At 35.9% G+C, this 26687-nt stretch overlaps 1 protein-coding gene across 30 annotated transcripts in view; it reads right to left on the bottom strand.

The window, feature by feature from the left end:
• NRXN1 (neurexin 1) overlaps nucleotides 1-26687 on the bottom strand; it is a 1214076-nt gene that overhangs the window by 137125 nt on the left and 1050264 nt on the right. For 18 of the 30 annotated variants that reach the window (XM_027555233.1, XM_027555240.1, XM_027555243.1 and 15 more), the window contains 2 exons: nucleotides 17084-17173; nucleotides 15387-15706 (listed from right to left, as the gene is read on the bottom strand). In XM_027555233.1, the coding sequence (XP_027411034.1) occupies nucleotides 15387-15706; nucleotides 17084-17173 (410 nt within the window). The remainder of the gene's footprint in view (nucleotides 1-15386; nucleotides 15707-17083; nucleotides 17174-26687) is intronic. The other 12 variants (XM_027555248.1, XM_027555254.1, XM_027555262.1 and 9 more) reach the window with 1 other exon arrangement.

The raw sequence follows: 26687 nt of genomic DNA on the forward strand, positions 1-26687 counted from the left end.
CATAACTGCAACTGGCATTGGACAATATTTACACAGTAGTGGTAGTCTCAGAGCACTTTACTGTTTCTGCAATTTGTATTCCTAATAGATAAAATATGCAAGATGTGGTTGTGGTTGTCAAACAGCATGTTAAAGTTAACATCTCTGGAAATATAATGAGGTGGTGGGATTTAGAGAAGCTAGTAGAAGACGTAGGTGTACAATAGCTTTATCTTACTAATGTGGATCTCAAGAGATACTGTTGCACATTAATGGAATGAGAAATAGAGACACTATATGTACTATTTAAAGTGACAAAAATGACTAGTATATGAAAAAATTCAGATGAAAAGAAGAAGAGGGAAATGAAGAGATAAAGACCAGGAACTAATCTTCAGTTTTCATTCTGGAGAGTGCATAAATATTATTTTTTAAATGGATAAACAATGGAAGTGTAAGCATATTATTTAAAGATATAAAACTAATTGCCAAAAGAATTATGAAAAGATATCGTCTCTGTGAAGTAAGAGGAGGGGTGGTGAGGGGTTGGATGGGGTATTGCTACTATTTTTATATACAGCAATGCAAAGAAATAGAGGAAAACAATAGAATGGGAAAGACTAGAGATCTCTTCAAGAAAATTAGAGATACCAAGGGAACATTTCATGGAAAGATGGGCACAATAAAGGACAGAAATGGTATGGACCTAACAGAAGCAGAAGATACTAAGAAGAGGTTAGTAAGAATACACAGAAGAACTAGACAAAAAAGATCTTCATGACCCAGATAATCATGATGGTGTGATCACTCACCTAGAGCCAGATATTCTGGAATGTGAAGTCAAGTGGGCCTTAGGAAGCATCACTATGAACAAAGTTAGTGGAGGTGATAGAATTCCAGTTGAGCTATTTATAATCCTAAAAGATGATATTGTGAAAGTGCTACAACTCAATATGCCAGCAAATTTGGAAAACTGTGCAGTGGCCACAGTTTTCATTGAAAGTTTTAATCACAGTTTTCATAAACAGGTCAGTTTTCATTCCAATTCCAAAGAAAGGCAATGCCAAAGAATGTTTAAACTACAACACGATTGCACTCATCTCATGCGCTAGCAAAGTAATGCTCAAAATTCTCCAAGTCAGGCTTCAACAGTACATGAATCATGAACTTCCAGATGTTCAAGCTGGTTTTAGAAAAGGTAGAGGAAACAGAGATCAAATTGCCAACATCCGTTGGATCAAAGAAAAAGCAAGAGAGTTCCAGAAAAACATTTACTTCTGCTTTATTGATTATGCCAAAGCCTTTGACCATGTAGATCACAATAAACTGCGGAAAATTCAGAAAGAGATGGGAATACCAGACCACTGTACCTGCCTCCTTAGAAATCTGTATGCAGGTTAAGAAGCAACAGTTAGAACCGAACAAGGAACAACAGACTTGTTTCAAATTGGGAAAGGAGTACATCAAGGCTGTATATTTTCACCCTGCTTATTTAACTTATATACAGAGTGAAGTGAAGTCACTCAGTCGTGTCCGACTGTTTTCAACCCCATGGACTGTAACCTACCAGGCTCCTCCGTCCATGGGATTTTCCAGGCAAGAATCCTGGAGTGGGTTGCCATTTCCTTCCCCAGGAGATCTTCCCCATCCAGGGATCGAACCCAGGTCTCCTGCATTGTAGACAGACGCTTTACCATCTAAGCCACCAGGGAAGTCACATATATATGCAGAGTACATCATATGAAATGCCGGCTGGCTGAAGCACAAGCTGGAATCAAGATTTCCGGGAGAAATATCAATAACCTCAGATATGCAGATGACACCACCCTTATGACAGAAGGTGAAGAAGAACTAACAAGCCTTTTGATGAAAGTGAAAGAATAGTAAAAAATCTGGCTTAAAACTCAACATTCAAAAAACTAAGATCATGGCATCCAGTCCCACCACTCCATGGCAAATAGATGCAGAAACAATGGAAACAGTGTTTTCTTGGGCTCCAAAATCACTGCAGATGGTGACTGCAGTCATGAAATTAAAAGACGCTTGCTCCTTGGAAGAACAGCTATGACCAATCTAGACAGCATATTAAAAAGCAGAGATGTTACTTTGCCAACAAAGGTCCATCTAGTCAAAGCTATGGTTTTTCCAGTAGTCATGTATAGATGTGAGAGTTGGACTATAAAGAAAGCTGAGTGCTGAAGAATTGATGCTTTTGAACTGTGGTGTTGGAGAAGACTCTTGAGAGTCCCTTGGACAGCAAGCAGATCCAACCAGTCCATCTTAAAGGAAATCAGTCCTGAATATCCATTGGAAGGACTGATGCTGAAGCTGAAACTCCAATACTTTGGCCACCTGACGCGAAGAACGGACTCACTGGAAAAGACTGTGTTGCTGGGAAAGATTTAAGTCAGGAGGAGAAGGGAATGACAGTGCATGAGATGGTTGGATGGCATCACCGACTTGCTGGGTATGAATATGAGCAAGCTCCAGGAGTTGATGATGGACAGGGAAGCCTGCAGGTGAGCTGCAGTCTGTGGGGTCACAAGGAGTCGGACACAACTGAGCAACTAAACTGAACTGATACATACATCATCTTCTAAATCATATGACTTGTTTTCATGTGCATGTTTTACTGTAATAAAAATAATTTAACAACTATTTCCACTTTTTTGGCATATATATATAATACAACAAAATCTAAAAGTAAATTTTGCCAGAATCCTGCTATTAGCTTCAGAACCAGTGTAAAAGAGTAGGTTATAATTAATGTTATTACTTGCAATTTGAGGTATCACCCATTTAAGTATACTATATTTTCAAATAACCCACACAGCAAGACTAACTCCTTCGACATATCCTAGGTTTTGTCTAGATTTGTCTGTCATCAGGAATTCACTCTACTCCCCAAACTTCACTTAAGTCTTTGTGTTCAATTAGTGTTATGCCAGCATGCTCCTCTAATCTCTTTTAATTTGCTAGTTCTTTGTACTTGGTTCTCACTTGAAATTGTCAATTAAAATATCACAGTTAACCCCAAAATGATAAGACACTCCTCAACCCCTGAAAAAGCATGCTATACCCACTGATCTGTAACCTGTCAGCAAAAACTATACTGCTTTGTACCCCTGTCCTTTCCACCTTACTGACAGACCTTCCTTCCTGAACTTAGGCGAAAGTCAGTAAGACAAACTGAAATGAGAATTTGCCTTCTGTATGTCCTATTCACAACTTTCTCTTAAAAACAACAATATTCTTTGTTTTAAAACTGTGTATTAACTCTCCATGTGAAGGAATAACTGTTTTCCCCTTCTTATATGTACCATTTTCATTCTCTGCAACTCTTGATCAATCCAGGAAAATTCAACACTAGGCAACACTCATTATTTACCTCAGCATTGGGATATGCGCTTGATGTGTTCATAATTTATCTATGCAAGAACTAATTCCTTAGTGGCCACTATGCACCAAGCACCTTAGGTGTTGAGCCTGCTTAGGGGAATAGGGCATAGGTTTTGACTTTCAGGGGCTTGTCAAAAAGAAATGGAAGTAAAAGTTATAGGCTCTGATAGATAAAGAACTATCTGTTATCTACTTATCTGAATGTCTATTTATCTATTTCTCCAAAGTGCTATAATACAAGAAATGCATTCTGCTTGGGGATTTGGGGGAACGTTTTGAGTGAAATGTAAGGTCTAAAATCATCTCATACCAGTAACATGAGCAAAGTGAGATGGCTAGATAGCATCACTGACTCAACGGACATGTGTTTGAGCAAACTCCGGGAGATGGTGAGGGACAGGGAGGTGTGGTGTGCTTTAGTCCATAGGGTCTCAAAGAGTCTAACGTGTCTGAGTGACTGAACAACAGCAAAGAACTTTATAAATGTAGTCAATTACTATTAATAAGACCACAGGCACAAGGGTAGCATAGGATAAAAAGAAGAAAAGAGGACCACTGATGGCAGAGAGGAAAACATTGAAGAGACTGAAAATCGGAAGTTGCATTTTGTTTACTATTGCTAGCATATCGATGATAAATTTCAAATTTGGTGCTTCACACATGTTTTTTTCCCCCTCTTCTGAATCAACTTTCCAAATAATATGGAATGCAAAGTCATACTGAGAAGAATATGTAAGACAATGAGGTGATTAAATAAAACACAGACAACTTCAGGTACAAATATAAGTATACTTCTATCTAAAACTATAATGAAAACTCTTACTTTGGACAGTGGAAAGCCTTCATTTCATAACAGAATAAGTGGGTCATTTGGCTGCCTCATGGTGTCTTATATTTCATTTATTGTTATGAGTTGCCATATTGGCTTTCTCTAGAATTATCACTAATGGTCACTTAATGCTGTGCATGGGAAATTCAGGTGTAGGTATAGGAAATTCACCACAAAATGTGAAAGAATCTTGATGAATCTTTTTTACTTCTAAAATACAGGCATTAGAACCAGAGAACCTCCATTTAATGTGATGTGAATACTATTTTCTTTTGAAAGAAATTAGTATTCCCTTTGGACCCATGGACACAAGTACTTACAGTATAATCTAGCTGTATACAAAGTCTTTTGATATATATTCAGGGATAGTTACTGTAGAGGAAAGCTAAGAGATATAGGAAATATGAAAACAAGCTTCCCTTAAATGTTCTAGGGCCACGGTTCTCCTGCTGAATTTTTATTACTGGGGTATATTTAGTGGGCTTCCCTGGTGGCTCAGATGGTAAAGAGTCTGCCTGTAGTGTGGGGGACCTGGGTTTGATTCCTGGGTTGGGAAGATCCCTTGGAGAAGTAAATGGCAACCCACTTCAATAGTCTTGCCTGGAAAATCCCATGGACTGAGGAGCCTGGCAGGCAAAGAGCTGGACATGACTGAATGACTTTTTCACACACACACACATTTAGTGAAGATCTTGTAAGAGCTGGCTTAACATGGTACAGCAGATAGAAACTCCTCACGTGCTTGTTGTCACTGTTCAGTTGTCTAGTTGGGTCCAACTCTTTGTGACTTCATGAACTGTAGCACACCAGGCCTCCCTGTCCTTCACCATCTCCCGAAGTTTGCCCAAGTTCATGTCCAAGAATAAACATCAACACCTTAGGAATCAGAGAACTAAAATGGATAGGAATGGGGAAATTTAATTCAGATGACCCTTACATCTACTACCTTGGGGAAGAATCCCAGAGAAGAAATGGCATAGTCCTCATAATCAAGAAAAGAATCCAAAATGCAGTACTTGGATGGTCAAAAATGACCTCATGTGGTCAGCTCACCAGTATTCTGGGGAATCTATAATTAAATTTATTTTTTATGCAGCCTGTGGACAGAGTTGATCAAATTCAGGCCCACTTCTCTTATTTGGGATTTGAGTCATCTTGTTTGAATCTGTAATGCTTAGAATAGGGTCTAGCACACAAAAGGAAGAAAGGAAAAAAGCGATAAACAGAGAGAAGAAAGAAGAGAGTGGAAGAATGGGAACAAGGAAAAAATGACCATATACTTTGTGCCAGACGCTATGCTAAGATGTTTGCTCATGTAAATCAAGCTGACACAAAGAACCTATCATCACAGTAAGAATGATTTTAAAGTTCCCTTTATCACTGGTTCATAATTCACTCCATGTAACAGTCCAACATTGAGTTCAAGCAGTATCCACAGTTCCTCAACCACGTGGTATTTATTCTGTGGAAAGACAGAGGTGATTCTGCTCACCCACACCCCTCTCAGGGAAGTCTCCAGGTCCCTTAACTAGGAAAATCAATCCTAAAAGAGGACAAAAGGAGTCTGCGTCACCAGCTTTCCTATCAAACCTACAGACTGGAATGATAATATTTATTTTAGAAGTTTTCCACAGAGTGTGGGTAATTTCAGATCCAGGGTAATGTCTAGCACATTGCCAACACTCAGGACATGTGAATTAATAAAAATGTGTTACTTCAAAACACTTGCTGTTTAAAAAAAAAAGACTAAAATATCTTCCACCCTTTCACTTTGTTTCAGAGTTTCGGTTTGTCAGTGATACTGTTAATAATATGCTGTTCATCTGTTATGTACAGAAGCTTTGTTCTTGTTGACTTGGTTGTTGTTCCTGTTGTTCAGTCGCTCAGTTGTGTCCAACTCCTTGCTATCCTATGTAATGCGGAATGCCAGGCTTCCCTGTACTTCACTATCTCCTGGAGTTTGCTCAAGCTCATGTCCATTGAGTCAGTGATGCCTGTTGAATATTGCATTTTATAATTAATGCACGGTTTCTCCACACATCCGAGAAGTAGCTGGTTCCTGTCATACAGGTCTGTATCTCTAGGTACCACACCTTTATCCTCAAGAATACAATACTTTGCAAATATTTTATATATTATGTACACAAAAGATATTTACTAATTCATAATTTTAACTAAAAGTACTGCAGCTTTACAGGCAACATACATTATGGTTAAAAATATTAGGTTGGCCAAAAAGTTCATTTGGCCAACATCTTACAGAAAAACTTGGATGAAGATTTGGCTAACCCCATAAACAACTTAATAAAAACAAATATACACTGCTATTTTTGTTTTGATTATCATTTCTATGCTAACTGAAGAAACTATTGGTTAACACTTGTGTTATTTGTCTGCTTGAGATTCTACATAAAAAGAATAGCCATAATGAGAAGACAGTGTTTCATGAGTGCTAAAAAAGGCAGATGAATTAGCTATATCGCCTCTTAAAGTTCATATCACGTGATACTACATATTTTTTGTTGTTGTTGGAGAACTTTTCAGTGATGTTAACTGATAAGAAAACTTAATATAGGCACTAAATAATGAAAATTGAAGAACTCATGTAGTACCCAAGGAAATCTATAGATTCAATGCAATCCCTGTCATATTACCAATGGTATTTTTCACAGAATTGGAACAAAATTTTTAAAAATTTGTATGGAAACACAAAAAAACCTGAATAGCCAAAATAACCTTGAGAAAGAATGGATCTGGATAAATCATGTGCTCTGACCCCACTCCAGAACTCTTGCCTGGAAAATCCCATGGACGGAGGAGGCCGGTAGGCTGCAGTCCATGAGGTCGCTGAGGGTCGGACACGACTGAGGGACTTCCCTTTCACTTTTCACTTTCATGTGTTGGAGAAGGAAATGGCATCCCACTCCAGTGTTCTTGCCTGGAGGATCCCAGGGACGGGAGAGCCTGGTGGGCTGCCGTCTATGGGGTCACACAGAGTCGGACACGACTGAAGCGACTTAGCAGCAAGCACAGTAATCAAACCAGTATGGAAGTGGCACAAAAAGGGGTACATAGACCAGATACTATAAAACTCCTATGAGAAAACGTAGGCAGAATGCTCTTTGATATTAACTCACAGCAATACTTGTTTTGGCTCCATCTCCTAGAGTAATGGATATAGAAACAAAAATAAAGAAATGGGACCTAATTAAACTTAAAAGCTTTTGCACAGCAAAGAAAACTATAAACAAAATGAGAAGACAACAGAACAGGAGAAAGTATTTGCAAATGATGTGACCAATAAGGGATTAATTTCCAAAATATAAAAACAGCGGATGCAGCTCCATAAACAAACAGACAACAACAACAACAACAAACAATCAAAACATGGCAGAAGATCTGAATAGACTTTTCTCCAAAGAAGACATACAGATGGCCAACAGGCACATAAAAAGATGTTCAACATCACTAATTATTAGAGAAATGCAAATCAACTATAGTGAGATGCCACCTCACACTGGTCAAAATAGCCATCATTAAAAAAATCTATAAATAACAAATCCTGGAGAGGGTACAGAGAAGAGGGAACCCTTTTGGAAGTTCTTTAAAAAGCTAACAATATAGTACCATATGACACAACAATTTCCCACTCGTGGCCATATATCCATAAACATGAAAACACTAATTTGAAAAGATAACATGTACCCAATGTCCATAGTGACACTATTTACAATAGCCAAGACATGGACGCAACGTAAAATGTCCATTGACACATGAATGGACAAAGAAGATGTGGTACACAGATATACAATGGAATATTACTCAGTCATTAAAAAAGAATGAAATAATGCCATTTTCAACAAAATGGGTGGACCTAGAGATTATCATCATAAGTGATGTAAGTCAGACAGAGAGAGGCAAATATCCCATATCATTTATATGTGGACTCTGTTTTTAAAAGGATTAGCTTATTTACAAAGCAGAAATAGATTTACAAACAGAAACAAATTTATGGTTACCAAAGTGGAAATGCAGGGGGAAGGATAAAAGTTTTGGATTAACAGATATAGGCAACTATATATAAAATAGATAGACAAACAATGAGGCCCTACTGGATAGCACAGGAAACTATATTCAATTATCTTGTAACAACCCATAATGGAAAAGAATCTGCAAACGTATACTGTACATCAATTCTACTTCCACAAGATATTATTAGAGAGATTTAAGTTTAATCTTGATATCAGTTTATTAAACTAAACCTACTGTTTTATATATATTATCAAAGAAAAAAGCATTGCTAACATACATGCATGCATACACAATTTTCTTATTCCAGATGACTTGCCTCCTCCCCTTCCTTAACAAAATACTTATTACATGTAAAAGAGGAATAAGTCAACAGATATAACATAAACATACTTATGTACTTGAAAGCCAGATTATTATGGTACCCAGAATTCATAGTATTGACTAAAATAAAGACATGAAGATAAGGTTATTTTATTGCTACTTTAAATTTAACTCATTTCTTAATAAAAGGGGAAGGAAATGGCAACCCACTCCAGTATTCTTGCCTGGAAAATCCCATGGGTGGAGGAACCTGGTAGGTTACAGTCCATGGGGTCGCAAAGAGTCAGACACGACCGAGCGACTTCACACCTGACACCTGACTTAATAAAAAGTAATTCCTTTGTCCTCAACTGAGACTTGAAATATCAGGAACGGTGACAATCTCACCAGTCCTTTCTGAGAAAATGTTCACTGAATTTACTGTCACATACTCATTAGATACAGGGTCTTAAATCATTCCATTTCTCCCAAATGGTATCAATTATATCAAGAATCATAAACCCAATTTAGTCTAACGCACAGCTGGAAGTACTTGATGTTTTTCATATCCATGTTGAAAAAAGAGTATAACATGAATTTTTAAGCTCCTTAATCAAGACATGTTATTGAGGACAATTACAGAAGTCATATTTTCAATATTCAGCACCATATATGAATGAGTTTCTGTCTGAGAACAGCTGCGAAACAGGTATCGGGAATTTCTGGGCTTCTCAGTCAATAGTAATTTCTGTTGCTAGAGGTGGTGGTTGGAGGTTGAGTAAAACAGTGCCGGGTATGGGGATCAGTGGACAGTTCACTTTGCAGTATATTTAGTGTTCTCGGTCCCCTCCCACTAAATGCTAGTGACAACGCTCCCCCTGAATCACTTCCTGCCTCCCACTGCTTTTCAACATACTTGTAGGGGAATGGCGCTGCCTCCCTGTGGAAAACACATTCAACAGAGAATTCAGCTCAGTTGCGTGCACGCGTGTGTGCACGCTAAGTGGCTTCAGTCGTGTCCCACGACTCTTTGCGACCTATGGACCCTAGCCCACCAGGCTCCTCTATCCTTGGGATTTTCCAGGCAAGAATACTGGAGTGGGTTGCCATGCCCTCCTCCGGGGAATCTTCTGGATCCAGGGATCTAACCAGCATCTCTTACGTCTCGTGCATTGGCAGGCGGGTTCTTCACCACTCGTGCCACTTGGGAAGCCCCTTCAGCTCAGTACGTGCTCAGTATATGCAATTGACGCTTTGATTCAGAAACAGCAATTCAGAGCTATTGTTTGCAAGGGCGAAGAAAATATTTTAAAGGTAAGAAAGATGCTTTAATTCATACAGTGTACTTAAAGAATGCTTTTCAAACATAATTATTATTTGTATAAAGGTTACATGTGTCAGGCATTATTTTTTACTTCTCTTCATTTTAGGGTGAACCATAATGAAAAAAAATTTTTCTTTGGACAATGAAAAATTGTCAAATAGCAGTGACTGTATATAGTTCTCATATGATAGTGACTATTTAATTCTCACAATAAGTTTATGACACCATCACCCCCATTTTATAGATGGGAAGCAGAGATACTGAGAGGCTAACTTGCCTAAGGAACACAGCCAGTATACAGGGAAAGTAAGACTGAGATTTAAGCAAGCATTCAGGCTTCTGGAGTCACTGCCCTTGACCCTTGCACAATACTACACCCTTAACAGCCTTGTCAGTGCTGCCTCTTCAAATAGTCGGCTCTCAGAAGGCAGAAGCAGACTGGGAGAGACTGGGAAGAGTATGAAGGATGGAAATAGGTAGGTGAACAATGGAAAGGGCTTTGCAGGCAGAGCAGAGAGAGGTGTGAAATGGCATGACCTCTGGAGGTTTCTATTAGTAGTTCAACAGATCAGAGGAAACGGCTGTGGAGAAGAGTAGAGATAAAACTTCCTAGTGAGGCAGATAGGAGTCTAGCTGTGAAGGATGGACCCTGATGATCATTCGGGAATCTGCTCTTTATCTTAAATACTTGGATGTATTAAGGCTCATATCTGCATTTTCAAAAAGAGAAGCCTGATCCCTACGTAGGTAGAGATCACACTGAACTAGTTAAGAATACGTGAAGGCAGAAGTGATGAGATTCTGAACAGAGGCCAGGCTCAAGGGCAGAGGACCAGCTCACCTCAACATACTCTGAAAAGAAGCTCGCTGCATAGCCTTGAGGAAGTTATTTAGTTTCTTTGGGCCTCAAATTTCTCAATAAACTCTTTAAAATGTATATATCCTAGAAGTTTTGTTTACCAGTAATGAGGGGGAAAACACCTTCTAAATAGCAGTGCTTCTTTACATTTAAAATTACAATGAATCATACTTTTCTTACTTGGCACCATTAGTTTCAGAAGAACGAGCCTTTGTATACATTTTCAAATCTACACCCAAGTGTTTTTCTTTTCACTATGCACTAAAATTTGCAGTTAAAATCTACAGTAATTTAAGTAAATTCAGCAGAATGATTAGACTAGGGAAAATAAAATTAATTATTCATGTCACCAGTATTTTAAAATGCAGAGTGGTTATCAGGAACACACATAATCATAAGTAATGCAGTTATTTTTTAATAATGAAGCCACAGCTAAGGTTAATTAATATTTTTAATAAAAAATAAAATTTTGCTCTTTGGAGTTACAAAATGTTTTTTGTTAGCTTTAGATATTTTTCATGGAAATATGTGTGCACTCTGCTTACATTTTTCAAACAAATAGCATTAATTTTTTATGAGTATCTCCAAAGCTGCCAGGAAGCAATAGCAGTGTCCAACACATTCAAACACTTTTTTTGTTTGTACACTAATCGGGATTCTTTTTGGAACATTCTACAGGAATCAAATACCAATGAGTTCAGTAGGAAGTGAATACACATGTCCTGACAACCTACCAATGGTTTAAAATCCTCAATAGTACCTTTTCTTGAGTAGGTTTGCTACCTCTATTCTGAATAAAGTCTAACTGGAACCACTAAATTGTTGCAGTACATTTCACTCATACTTACTGATTCTGCTCCAGTCTACAATTTAATTTCTTTCTAAGAGTTGCAAACTATAGTCCCTCCAGTCAAAAACCAGAATCTCTCAAAGCCTTATTTCTCTCCTTTTTTAAGGTTTTTGAAATGAGATGAAAAGAAGATGAAAAACACTATGGATTCTTGAGATCAGGTAAGGAGACCAGAGTCAGTTTCTACTCTGAGTGTAAAAGACAGGGCCTCTCTATTATTCTTATGAAGAATGATTTTCTTGCAAAGATAGATTTTAAATATGTTGTCAAAGTAGAGCATAATACAATTTGTGAACTAAACTGGGATGCTTTTGAGAGTCAAAAAAGGATTCTATTAATAATTACATTGATATACCACTGGGTACATGGGGCTTCCCTGCTGGCTCAGTGGTAAAGAATTCACCTGCCAAGCAGGAGACATGGGTTTGATCCATGGGTCAGGAAGATTCCTGGTGAAGGAAATGGCAACCCACTCCAGTATTCTTGCCTGGGAAATTCCATGGACAGAGGAGCCTGGCAGGCTACAATCCATGGGGTTACAAAAGAGTAAGAAATGACTTGGTGACTAAACAAGAACAACACAGTTCAAGAGGTTCCTAAACCCACTTATTTTAGAGAGATAGCAAGCAAGGCCAGAGTGCAGCGAGGTTAACCATCTTGTCCAAGATACTCACAAAGATAGGAGGTTGTATTGAAACTGGAAACCTGTTGCTGTGATCTTTCTATTATACCATACCTTCTCTAACCAAAAGGCAATACCATGGATCCATATTGTCTACAGTATGTAATTAACTTTTAATATATTCTTAATGGAAAGAATACAACATTGCAAAATGTGATACAAAGCATAGACCAAAAGAAATGTCAAAATATTGATCTCAAAATAAACAATTTCCTTTCTTTACAAACTGGCAACCAAAGGGAATGAATATTGTCCTTTGCATGTTAACTTGCTTTAACTCATTTACATAAAGCTACATATACATCAAGGGCTTGGCTGGTGACTCAAGACAGTAAAGGTTCCGCCTATAATGCAGGAGACCCCGGTTTCATCCCCTGGGTCTGGAAGGTTCCCTAGAGAAGAGAATGACTACCCATACTCCAGTATTCTTGCCTGGATAATTCCATGGACAGCAGAGCCTGGCGGGCTACAGTCCATGAAGTTGCAAAGAGCTGGACATGACTAAGCAACTAACACTTTTTTCACATATACATCATAGATTGCCATATTATTCAGAAGAGCAGGGAACACTTAGCCATCAAAGATCTTGTGTAACACTTTTGCCTCCAAACCCAAGAAGGAAGATCTCAGCATCCTGAAGAACTTTATACTGTCAAAAGTTTGCGAAGATTCACTTTCTGGGATTATCTTTATAGAAAGTTTCTCTTTGTTAGGATGAGTGGGTCTTATGGAAACATTTAGATACTAAATATCATAAACAAAATAACTTTTTGTGAATTTTATATAATCCATATTAAAAAGTACTACTAATATTGTTATAGTCATATTTTTTAAAATTATTTAATCAGAAGGGTTGGTAAATGGATCCATTACTTCATGACATAGATCATGTCTTTCTAAAGTAAATATCAGTCTTAAAATTGATCACTATCAAGAGAAGAAAAACTTTTTTTTTTCTTTTTAAAGCATATTCACTTTTAAATAAGAATGTAAACAGAATCTTATGGGATGACATTTTGTGAATTCTCTTTTATATTCTTTGACTCTGTGAAAACTGAAAAATACATTTCTCCCCACTACTTGCCTTGCAGAATGGCTGAAAAAACCTCATCTCATCTAACTGAAATGAATCCAATTTAATTCTGCTTGACCAAAAATCTGTTTCTATAGTTCTAAAACATGCAATCACCCTTCGGTACATAGGCATTGTAACTTAAGAGGCTCTGTGTTATCACTGAGGAAAATACACGTTGATTGAGAAAACAGTCCAGTATGGCTTTTGAAAACTAAATGACCCTCCCTGGCATACAACTGAGTAAGACAGTTGATAAAAGCAGGCAGTTATAGCCATTATAGAAGGAAGATGCCTCATCCAACCTGCAAAAATGGGTCAAAGGTTATAGTCTTAGACTGAGCATTACAAATCACTTTCCTATTGAAACTTCCAAGACTCATAATTCTAGCAAACACTTAAATTCTGTATATATCAATAATTTCTTTGTAGTTGGAGGGCAGTTAAAAATCAATTGTGAAGTAAAGGAAATTCACAATAAATTAGCCTGCTATTCAAAAATAAGCAATTTGATTTCTTCTCCAGTAGTCTCTCTTTCATACATTCACATTTTACTACCTGTAATCACAAACATATCCTTATGAGAGAATTTTAAAAGCTTTCAGTACAACTTTAAAACACTGTTGCCACAATTGAATATTTGTAGTATATTATTCTAAATTCTTTAATTGCTATTATTGGTCTGTTGAAACCTGAAGATTTAAAATATCTATTTTTTAATCAACCTAGTAATCTTTTATTTAAGTCAATACCTCCTCAAATGAACCAAGTAATCACTAATTGATTAGATCATTTACTTCCATAAACCATTGCTATCTTTAAACATGTTATAGCTTATAAAAAAAGAGAGTCTTTTCATTGGCAATTAATGGGCAGTTAACTATTTTCCTTTTACATTACTTAATATTATAAAATGCATAAATTTTAATTTCTTCATTTTTAGGTGTTTAACTTGTACATGAAATAGCTATTTTACACATATTTTCTTAACAAACATAATTTCTTACTACATAGCAAGTACTAATAAATAAAGCATATTAAAATGAGGCTGATACTTCCTTATTGGGGGATATATCTGGTTTACCTAAGAACTTAAGCAGCTGCAATTTCATTAATGATGAAGCAAGACTTCTGAGGAAAAAAAATCTGCTTAATTAAAATTTTATTCACAAGAATATTTCCAATTCTAAATGTCCTAGAATATCCTCTTTTGAATTATTTACTTAAAGGAAAAAGTTTATCATTGTTCTGTGTTTTGCTTTCCTATATCAGATTTGCTTGAATAACCTGCTTATTGTTAAATAAGCCACACACAATAAACACAACAACAAATCATTAATGAAGTAATATCTTAATTGAATTGTATACTTCTTGTACATTGTGACATTTAAAATTTTTTTCCCCTAAAAATTTAGACATAAGATTGAAAAATAAGCTCAGTGAATATTTTGGGTGAGGGCAGTTAGCCACATAATGTACAAAATATGTTGGCCCAAGACAGTTTTTAAATACCATATTTTGGGTCTTTGTACTCAGATAAACTAATAGTGCATTTTTTCCTATCAACAGTAGAAGAGTAGACTTATCGTTCATGACAAGACCCACGTGCCTTCCAATTCAAAATTTTCAGACTTCAAAATACAAGTGCTGTAGGTAATTTCTTTTTTAAGATTTTCAGAACTTGCTTTTATTTAATTTTGATAAAGTTTTGAGCTTGAACAAGGTCTTGCAGATACTTCATTAATTTACTTGTTCATTTAACTTAAAAAGTGAAAACCGTGTATAATGCTCAGACAATCCCCTTAGCTTGGTCTAGACCAAGGTTACTGGATCAAGACCATCAACCTAGCCACACACAAACCAATACAAAGTTTACCAAAGTTCACAAGCCACAAACCAACATTTAATCTTCAAATTGAATCCATTATATTAAGCAAGTCTCAAAACAGCCATAATGATTGAGATCAGAAGTAATCCCATTCTAGAAAAGACACACATGCAGAAAAGTCCACTTTCATAGTCACAGATTCAAAATGAAGAAATGAAATCCAGGTACTCACCTGGCTAACAGGTTCTTTCGTAGGGGGCTTTCCTCTTCTGGCTGTGCTAGTAGCCAGGGTCGTGGTGGTCTCCATAATTGACGTGGACATCTCTGACTGCATGGCAGTGGCTGTCGACTCAGTTGTCATAGAGGAAGGCACTTCACCAACCAGTCTCACATTTCCCACTATGGCGATGTTGGCATCATTTTCGGCTGCCATATTCAGAACTTTCAAGCCATTGTAGTAAAGCCCAGAGAGCTGACCCTGGAAGGGCTGGCCCTGCTCTTTCCCGCCAATTATTATGGTTGCTTGGCTATTGAAGATTGTGAGCTGACGCCCTGTAAAAATAATATTACATACATGCAAAAATGTTGATTGTGAACTCTACATTCTATAAAGGATGATAAAACAAATCTTTCATGGGGTGGATAATGAGAGCAATAAACTATAAGAGAGGCATTTGACTCATAATTCATTGCTTATAAATGAGGTGTCCATGAAATGCATAATCACTGGCAAATACTTATAAATTCTCAACTTATTGTAAATGTAGTGCCTTTGCTAAAAGACCAATCAAAGATATATATTATAAATCAATTTTCAGTGGATCACTTTCTCTTTTACCTCAAGATCTCAAATCTAAATTGATAAATTAAAAATATGTAAGATATCTAACATTTCAAGTATTTGTCATTCTAAAATTACCACTGGCAGAAACTAGTCTATAGCAGCTGAAATCTAATTTAAATTTATTGTAAAAATTTCATAATTCACATAATGGTCACATGTATCCATATGCTTTTCTTTAGAAATGTTTATTTTTTTGAATGCAATAGTCCATTGTTATTTGAATTATTCTACTTTTCTGGCAAATACACTGAAAAGAAACACATGGTTTACACTGAGTGTGTCAGAGACAAAACAAAGAAACAAAAACTCCAAAAAGATTTTTCTGATTGGCTTTCAGCAAGTCTATTAAAACAAAACAAATGAAAAAAAACACATAGCTTCAGATGTAAAAAGCGGCTTCAGGAATGATACACAAACCGATGGAGAAATTATGGCACATTTCCATTAAACAGCAATCCTCAGCAACAGTACCAAAATCATCAAATTGAGTATCCATTTTTAGCAGATTGCTCTCTGTTCATAAAAAGCATGCACACAGCTTTAAGTTCAGTTTTAATTAGGGCTTGTTCCCAAATGCTCTTAGAAGGTTGCAAACGTTAAAGGGACTTCATTTTGACTGGCAATCCATATTGCCCACTATTTAAGATGCCTAGAGTTTAAACCAAGAGTTTTGTTTGTTTGTTTGTTTGTTTTTCAGGACCATAATAAAGATATCAGAACTACATATATTTTAGTTAATAATTTAGAGGCTGGAACATGTAATATAATCTATGAATGATTTATCATTTTGGGTTAATGCTTGCTGTGAGTACCTTCATAGATTGAGTTAGTGGATTATATTTAACAGTCCCTTTAACCTTAAGTTAACAGGGTAAGATTATTAAACAGCTGGTACGTCTAAAAATGTATAGAAAGTATTATACAAGGAATGCAAATATTACTATCTACATTTTACTGTTTTAAATCTGTTTTTAATTTAGTTTTACGGAAAATTTATTTTTTATGTTTATTAGTGTTACAATGAAGTACTACTTGGTTATGTTCAAATTATTTTTTTATTTGAAGTTTTAATCAATGTTTTTTACCTTTGTCGAGTAGCCATTCATCAACTACTCGACCAAGTCGATATGGAATTCGCTGTCTAGCAATCGCCAGGCGCTCGTTATCATTGTTTCCTTTAAAGTTTAAAGAGACATTTCATTGGTTAAAATCTGTAAGGTCAAAGGTTAAAAGTTAATACTTAAAGCTTGAGCTATACAGTTGCCACATGATTTTTTGAAATTTGGAATTTTAAAAAGTTCTACCTAGAACATTTCATGTTTCAGACTTGTCATTCATTCATTTATTTTATTTTAGCAAACAAAATTATTCCTATGTTAATTGAAAATTAGAAATCTGCATTTGAGCTAGGTTATTAAAACTTATGTTATAGACAGACCCGAACAACCAATTTAAACAGCATATAATAGCTTTGCAAAAAAATGACCGTTGATCTCAGGGTTTTGTCTTTTTGATGTTTCTTATTAACTAGTTAAACATGTTCAGGTGAAACAGGTTTAAGTTTTCAAAATACATTCAATCTCTTATTCCAGATTAGTAATTTATGAACACCAAACTTAATACCATCTTTGGCACACTGAAGCATCTAAAATAGGCCTAGCATACTTTATGTCCTATTCAGAAAAGAGAAATTCTTATTCATCTCATTTAAGGAAACCACAAAGTCTGAATAGTTCTTACATATTCCACAGAAATCGGTTTATCAACCACTTGGACATCATAAGGGAATGCATCTTGCATCATCCAAATATGTTATGATAGGAGAAGGCTTTGACAAAAGTGACTTTATTTGAGTGTCCTTCAGTTTCATTTAAAGCTTGACATGCTGAGGTGTATAACATTTGAAAAAAATTATATACTCAAATATTTGCTTTTTATTAAACTATTCTAAAAAAGGCATGATAGCTTCAGGAACAAACACAAGCCACAATAGTGGTTCCGTATTCATAGCTCTAACTATGTAGGAGCCTTGATACTTTGAACAAAAAATTAATCTAATAAAAACATAGTTTAAAATGACCTTGAGTATTGCTTGCAAATAGATGACTGTTTTCTTGATCTATAAAGCACTTAGGAAGAATCTAGGCTTCCATCTCAGCACTCAATTGTGTATATTGCCAGAAGTTTTTCTATTCTATGAAAATTAGTTAACATGGAGTCTTGCACTAAGGAATTTTAGTAATAGCTCAGATGGGAACTCAGAGGTGAAAGAAATGATGAATGGTAGTACTGCCCATAGGAAAAGACCAGAGCATTTTACTGGGGAAGAAAAAAGATATAAATTTTCTTTCATTTAGAATAATTAATGTGTTTTCTTGGGCTGGTCTTATTATATACTATACTTACCACAAAAAACCCACCATGATATTGGTCACATACTTTTAGAGAAAGAGAAAAGAACTGTCATTTAGACTTTATCAATTTGTCTTCTGAAGTTTAATATGACTGAAAATATTTCATACATTAGAATTTAACTGAAAGTACAAATATCAAAATGGAATCAAATATACAGTTTAATAAAAACACATATGTATTTCTCTGTATTATGAAGTTATTAAAATGTTAGAATATTTTTTCCTATGGGAACATATATTGGTATATTGATAATTTTCTAAAAAGGATAATATAGCCTAAATTACAAGTCTATCTTCATTTTCAAAAAGTGTGTTCAATTTACATTCTCTTTTGTGTACCTGTATACATATATATTTGGAAAAATATACTAAAATTTAATATTGGTTGTCTTATGGCAGCACATTTATTGATGAATGTGTTTTTGACTGATATATGATTTATGTAATGAACATGCTTATGTACATAATTTGATAAACTATTTTCAAAAACACATAATCTTTGCTCTATGGATTTCTTTGTTGACCAACACGCATACCAATTTACACTAGTATAATGCTCCTGACAACTTTATAATTATGTAGCTCTTTGTCCAAGTTTTTATGCTAGAGTGTTCCCATCATCGGAAACGATTTAATATTCCCTCACACACCACCCAAGTCCAGACTACAAATAACCTCTTGCCAGTTACCACTACAATATATTAATAGATCTCTCTGGATCCTCTCTGCAATCAGTCCCACCCATTCTCCACACTGTCAGCTACTACCCAATCATGCTACTTGTCTATTGTAACCTGCCTGTTGCCTATAGGATAAAATATCAACCAACATGATGAGGTTTATGATGACTTCCATGATCTGGTCTCTTCCCACCTCCCCTTCCTCATCTCAAAGTGGTCATTGCCTTGCTCTCCTCTTTCCATCCTCATGGAAACTGAAACTTCTTTCAATTCTTCTAAAGCCCTCCTTTCACCTCTCTGGGCTTCTTCACTTGTACTCTCCTCTACTTGACTTTCTCTCACTCCCAGCTCATTCTCATCTTTCCTTAGCCAAACATGACTCATTAAGGGAGTCTTCTTGGCAGGAACATTAGTTCTCAGGAGGTCTTCACTGATGTTCTCAAGTTAAATTAGGACACCTGAATAAATACCTTCCTTGCACTTGATATATGCCCTATAGAAACAAGAACTAACCTTGTAATTGCACATTCAATAAATGCTTTCTCTCTGAACTCTGAAATTCCATGAAGTCAGGTATTATTTGTAGTGCTTACTGTTGCGTTTTCAGTGTGCACACAATACCTATCACACGAACTCCAAAGCAATATTTGTAGAATGAAGTAATAAAGGAAATCTTGTTTTAAATTCTGATAGCTTCCGTGGCACCATTATCTCATCTTCACAGGCTAACAACATTCACAAGAAAGCAAACACTTGTGCCCAGAGGATAGACTGCATGTAGCTAAGTTTCTCTTTGTACTCTTCAAAGGAAACATGTCAATTATAATTTTAGGTCTTTAATGATTTGAACATCCATTTAGCCAATCAGTTCATTATTTTTTAATAATAACTGCCCTATACCACAAAGTAGATAATCATAGTTATCATTAGTAGGGAAGGTAGAGAGAAACCCTCCCAGGTGGCTCAGTGGTAAAGAATCCACCTGCCAATTCAAGAGACACAGGACACGTGGGTTCAATTCCTGGGTCGGGAAGATCCCCTAGAGGAAATGGCAACCCAGTCCAGTATTCTTGCTTGGAAAATCCCATGGACAGATGAGCCCGGCCAGGTTACAGTACATAGGATTGCAAAGAGTTGGACATGACTGAGCATGCACACACACACACACACACACACTCAAAGTAGAGAGAAAAGTCTTACATAATACAGATGGAGGAAATAGATGGCTTTTGAATGATATTGAAAAGAGTGCATAAAAGCACAAGAATACATATATACACATGCATACACACATACAGTTTGCCCTCATACCTTTAACTGGCACCCACAGAACAATTAACATGATTGCTATAGCACAATTTAAATCAGCAATAGCTTTGGAAGATTCTTGATGAGACTCAGCTTAAAAAACAAACAAAAAAACCCCACTGAAATACCAATGAATAGCAAAGAGGTGATCTAACAAGAAGAAAAAATTAGAGTAGGCAGCAGAGATAGATATAAAATGACATGATAATATTTAAGAAAGATAGCCATACAAATGGGGTCATACAATCCTATAATTCCCGAATTTCAGATGCCTTTTAGTTGATAATAACTTTTAAATTGGAATATTTCATTTTGAAATCCAGTTTGTTGTTGTTCAGTTGCTAAGTCATGTCTGACTCTTTGCAGCCCCATGGACTGCAGCACACCAGGCTTCCCTGTCCTTCACTATCTCCCAGAGTTTGCTCAAACTCAGGTACATTGAATTGGTGACATCATCCAACCATCTCATACTGTCATCCCCTTCTCCTCCTGCCTTCCAAGGACAGACTTTATTCTTGGTGTAATGGATAGGAAATTAGATGGTGCTTACTTCATTATATGTTGACTTTATTCTCTAAATTTTTTGTTCTTCTACTAGAATTAAAAAATTAATGTCTTTTCTTCAAAAAAATATATAAATACATTCAGTTCAGTTGTTCAATCATGTCCAATTCTTTGTGACCCCATGGACTGCAGCCCGCCAGGCTTCCCTGTCCATCATCAACTCCCAGAGCTTGCTCAAACTCATGTCCAATACATTATTGACAAAGACACATCTGATTATAGTAGAGTGACAGTATCCTTCTAACAGATGATTCCCAAACTCCTTCTAGTAGTGGGTAAGAAATAGCTCAGATTGTTTAAGTTTGCCAGGTATAAGCCCATATTTTGCGTCTACCTCATGATTTTCATTAACAAGTGGAACATGAAAAGTTATAAATTAGGTATATTATTCTAAGACACTGAGCTTCTCAGGTGGTGTTAGTGGTAAAGAACCTGCCTGCCAATGCAGGTAAGACGTTAAGAGACCTGGGTGATCCCTGGGTTGGGAAGATGCCCTGGAGAAGGAAATGGCAATCCATTCCAGTATTCTTGACTGGAGAATCTCATGGACAGAGGAGCCTAGTGGGCTGCAGTCCATAGGGACACACAGAGTCGGACTGAAGCAACTCAGCAGCAGCATTCCAAGATATTGGCCTAAATGCCAATTCTTTACAAATTCATAGTGCTATATTATTTACAACATATCCAGTAACTCTGTGTGATTGTGTTAATTTTATTTAATCTTGTCCACATTTTGGTATACTTCTAAATTTTACATAAAATATAAAGGACATAAAAACAACCCATTTGATCAGGAAAGGTCAAAGATAAATATCATTTCTGATGACCTTTTCTTTGGAAAGTGTTGAGATTTGATACCAAGTGTGTTGGGATGCAGAAATATTACATGGGCTTTCTGCGGACGGTCAGAGGTTGCAGGTTTATACTGATAGAAGATATTTTTTAAAACGAAAATGTATCTGAAAATCCAAATCAAATCAAAGGTGAGAAGCTATTTTCATCTTCAAGTATCCTAAATCCAAGGTGAGAATAAAGCAGTAATGACCCACTTATCTAAGACTTTCTCATTTTGGAATAATAAAAACGGTCCAAGTAGAGTTTCAACTTTTTAAAAAGCGTGCAAATCAACCACAGCAATCTATCGAGCAGATAAATTAGGCTTATAGAACCAGAACTTCTCATTGCATAAAGGATAATAATTTAGTCACATACTTCCTTTATTCTAATAAAAGTGGAATGAGGTTTTCTTTTTGATTTATTTTTTTTTATTCTTCAGTTAATTTTATATGGGTGAAACTTGGTACCTCCACTGAAAATGTCACCAGTAACATGTATGTCTATGTTAAAGCAATTTTTAAGTAATAAAAGAGTATGTAAATTTTGGTTTGTTTTTCTTTAAATTGAAGGATTTGGCAATTTTTAATTAATAAATTTAAAAATTGAAATATCATTGATTCCTAACATTGTATCAGTTTCAGGATTCAGTATTTTTGACAGGAAGCAGGCCCTATGTGGGGTTTCCCTGGTGGCTCGGTTGTAAAAACTCTGCCTGCCAATGCAGGAGAGGTAGGTTTGATCCCCAGGTGGGGAAGATTCCCTGGAGAAGGAAGTGGAAACCCACTCCAGTATTCTTGCCTGGGAAAACCTGTGGATAGAGGAGCCTACTGGGCTACAGTCCACGGGGTGGCAAAAGAGCTGGACACAGATTAGTGACTAAACAACAGGTCTTCATGGAGTAACACTACCACCAACTGATAGGTTCTAGCTCTAACTGGTGTGGCCACTTAGGTTTAAGGTACTAGGACTCAGTGGTAAAGAACTTTCCTGTCAATGCAGGAGATGTGGGTTCGATCCCTGTGTCAGGAAGATCCTCTGGAGAAGAAAATGGCAACCCACTCTAGCATTCTTGTCTGAGAATCCCATGGACAGAGGAGCCTGGTGGACTATGGCCCTCAGGGTTGCAAAACAGTCAGACATGACTTAGAGACTAAAAAAACAACAAGCTATGTATAATGGGGCATTTCAAACAAAGTTCCACAGGTGAAGAACAGAAAGGAAAATCTGATCATTCAGACCTAAGAGTGTAGCATCCTCAATTTTGATTGAATTCCGGACAGTTTTACTTTCCCATCTAACCAATAACATTTGGTCACAGTATAGTGTATTTATATATTTATTTTTTATAAATCAGCAGATGTCAAGGAAACAAGAGTAATTTTCAAAGAATCAAGGTAAGCAGCAAGGAGTAATAAAACTCAAATCCTTGACTTGGAGTTAAATTTCATGGTGGGACTCAGAAAACAAAGGGAATAAAATTATAATCATATTTTTATGACTATTGGTGAGGAGAGACAAGCTATATGAACTTCGCTAACATGTTTTTCTACTCTTATTTTCATAGATCTCCCCTGATGTGTAATTTCTCCTTGGAAATAAAAGTGGCAGTTTTTGATATGACATAGTAATATACGTGGAAAACAATAAGGAAAAGCAACACTATGAACCCAACATTTGTTCAGAATAATATGAAAGTGAAAACACAGATACTTGCTTCTTTTGAAGGCTTCTTAATTCCTGCTCTTTTAAACACTGGGAAAGGAAACACAAAAGGGTTCCTAAAAGCTATACATATTGCAGAGAAGCTTAGGAGTCAGCTTTTAGATTTTGTCTATAATTGAGAACATGGCATTTGGATATGCCTAGACCCATAAAGCAAAGTAAAAGTTCAACATAATTTTGAAAAATTACTCAGGTGTTAAAAGCAGAATCGTTATATAATTTCCAACGAAATGCTGTACTAGCAATTGTTATACAAATCATACAATATAGTAGTACCTAATTTAGGTAGTAATATTCCAAATAAGTAGATTTTGAACATAATTGACACTCCTGAAGGGACAAAGTTGTTAAAAAAATGTAGATGTTCTAATGAAAATATTTGTCCTGTATATTACATAATTTGCTATGATTTTTGTTGGGTACATAACAAACATATACATCCTTTGGCTTCTGACTTCTCTAGTTTCATCTTGAAACCATGTATTTCTAACTCTTTATATTCTAGTCACTGGACTTCTTTCAACTTCTACAAACAAACTAATCCTCTGATGCCATTCACCTTGCTTTGCAAATTTCCTGCATCTCTGTGTACACCTCAGCAACCCCACTCATTCCAACACAAACACACATACATACACACACATCTGAGTCTGGCCAACTTATTTCTCCTTTTGATATTATTATTTATCATAATTAATATATAATATAAAGTATCATATAATTTATGATAAATAAGTATATTATTTATGATAAATTCCCTTTATGCTTGGATTTCATATTGCCTTTGTTTTTCCTTCCTTGTCCATCTCTTATCTCTGTTCTCATGCCACTCATCGATGTCATGGATCCATGTCTACTCTTTCTAGACATACCTTATGTCCCCAAAAGTCTTTACTTTCCTTTTCTAGTTTCAATAGTCAAACCCTTTGTTTCTTTAGTATAGCTTAGGTAGACATTAAGAAAGCAATCTGATTCAATGAAGTCAACATACAAGCACTGACCGTGTACTCAAAGTACTGTGTCAGGCATACATGCTTGGACTTTGGCTGGGGAGTCAAGGGCCAAATTAAAAAAGTTAGATGGAAATTCAACATAATACATAACTTGGTATCCATCTACAATAAACCACCGTTTGAATTGTAGTTGCCACAGAAGTTCACAGAAGAAAATGGATTAGAACAAAGAAGGTGTGACAGAACACACAGGATTTTACCTAGATTGCAAATAATCTAAATCTTATTGAAATTACAACCAGATAAAAAATGTATTGTAATGTGGATAGTAATCTTCAAAAGGTTGATAAGTAATTATTCTCTGTAACTTCATAAAACTCTACATTCCTACATCTATTTTATAATCAATACATTCTCTAACAGAATATATTTTGACTCAAAATAATTACAGATATGAATAAAAGTGGTTAAAATACTTCTGTCATGCAAAGTGAAATATGTAATACACATAATCTTAGGACTATTAAGTAAAACACTATGTCAGTTGGCAAGAATTTGAGGGTAATAGGCAGAAATGAAAATATTCGTGTTAGGGTGGAGGGATGATGAGTGATCTTTTCCAAAATTTAATTGAATATTGTTGGTATATTTATAAACACTGTAATTTTGCCCCTACTATTTCTTTAAAAAGAAGCATTTTCTACAAATTAAATGTAGTATCTTAACACAATGTTATAGCAAGAGAGGGTGGCACACTCAAGTGCCCTGCCAATCAGCCCACTTGCACAGCTGAAGAAAGAACAGGCTGCTCAAGGAGGGAAATACTCTGTTCATAACTAATGCTTCACAGGGCACCCCAGTTCTTTCTGCAGAACAGCAGGCCTTTGTATCCAGTTAAATAATATCTTCATGTGAGACTGCTGTTATGCTGAACATAGAAAACCATAAGCTATCTATGCAGGCTTTAACAGTGCTTTGGGGAAGAAATTAGAAGCTTAGCGTATTTCTAACTGGCTTAAGAAATTTCTCCCTTCATGTCCCTTTGTTATGTGGAAATACATTAAGATATCTAGTGTGCCTTTATAGAAAGTTTTTTATGAGCATATGTTCCTACTAGCTACTTACATTCAAAATTTTACTTCGGATATTGTTCCATCAAAAGAATTAGAAATAAAGGTAATCTTGTGAACTTTGGGTCTCAGTGCCTATGTGTAATGAACAGTGATTTATAGGTTCTTCCCTAAGCCTTCTAGGATGTTGGATTCCTAATACAAAAACAAAAAAAACAACTGGAGTATCATATCAAAAACCAGAAGTGGAAAAAAAAGAAATGAAAGCATCAGGGAGAAGCAGATAAGAAAATACAGAACATACTCTGATAAATTAAGGGTCATACTCTGTTATCACGCATACTAAAGAGTTATTTTGTACTAGCTGTGTTGAAACAGACAGGGCCACTGATGGATATCACTCAGTGGAGAGAATAAGAAAAATGAAATGTAAGAACATCCCCACATTACCTTACAAATGGCATTTTGCAATTTTCCCAGATATGAGAACCTTATGCCCTTTCTAAATCGCAATGTCAACATTTAAGCTTATCCACCCTAATAAGAAGTTACATATATACTCGCTCATCCTTCTTTTCCGGGTTATTTATTTCTGAAAATCAGAGAAGTACGTGTACAGATGGATTTTCTACCTTCTCATATCAACCTTGACTTTTAGTCTATTCTTCTTAGTATTTAGACTGGTCTGTGGGAGAGGAAATAAGTAAATGTCTCAAAGATGGTCTGATATAGCCTGAAAATGGTATTGAGAAAGTTCCTTATCCTCTAGTGAAAAAAAATATGTCTGATTTCTACTGCATTCTAACTGTTTTCAATGGACTTCACTCTCTCTTTTCTAAAAGTAATTAGAATGCAGGGAGATTTTTTTTCTTCATTTAGAAAGATGAGGTTTCTCTACTGTACACAAATTATTTAAGATTAAATGCCCTGCAAGTGCAGAGGATAGGCTAAGATACAGCTGTTGGATCGATGCCAGTCTCTTCAATTTCATAAAATATAAAACCTCTTAAATAAAATAATCATTTTTCTTTTGTAGGCAAATAGAACACTGTAAATTTGAACTAAAAACCCTAATAACTTTCCCTCAATAAAATTTTATTTTGGTTGTCAGAAATTATTTCTTAGAAGAAAGTGCCAGTGT

Source organism: Bos indicus x Bos taurus, chromosome 11 (genome assembly GCF_003369695.1).
Source record: "Bos indicus x Bos taurus breed Angus x Brahman F1 hybrid chromosome 11, Bos_hybrid_MaternalHap_v2.0, whole genome shotgun sequence".
Classification (NCBI taxonomy): domain Eukaryota; kingdom Metazoa; phylum Chordata; class Mammalia; order Artiodactyla; family Bovidae; genus Bos; species Bos indicus x Bos taurus.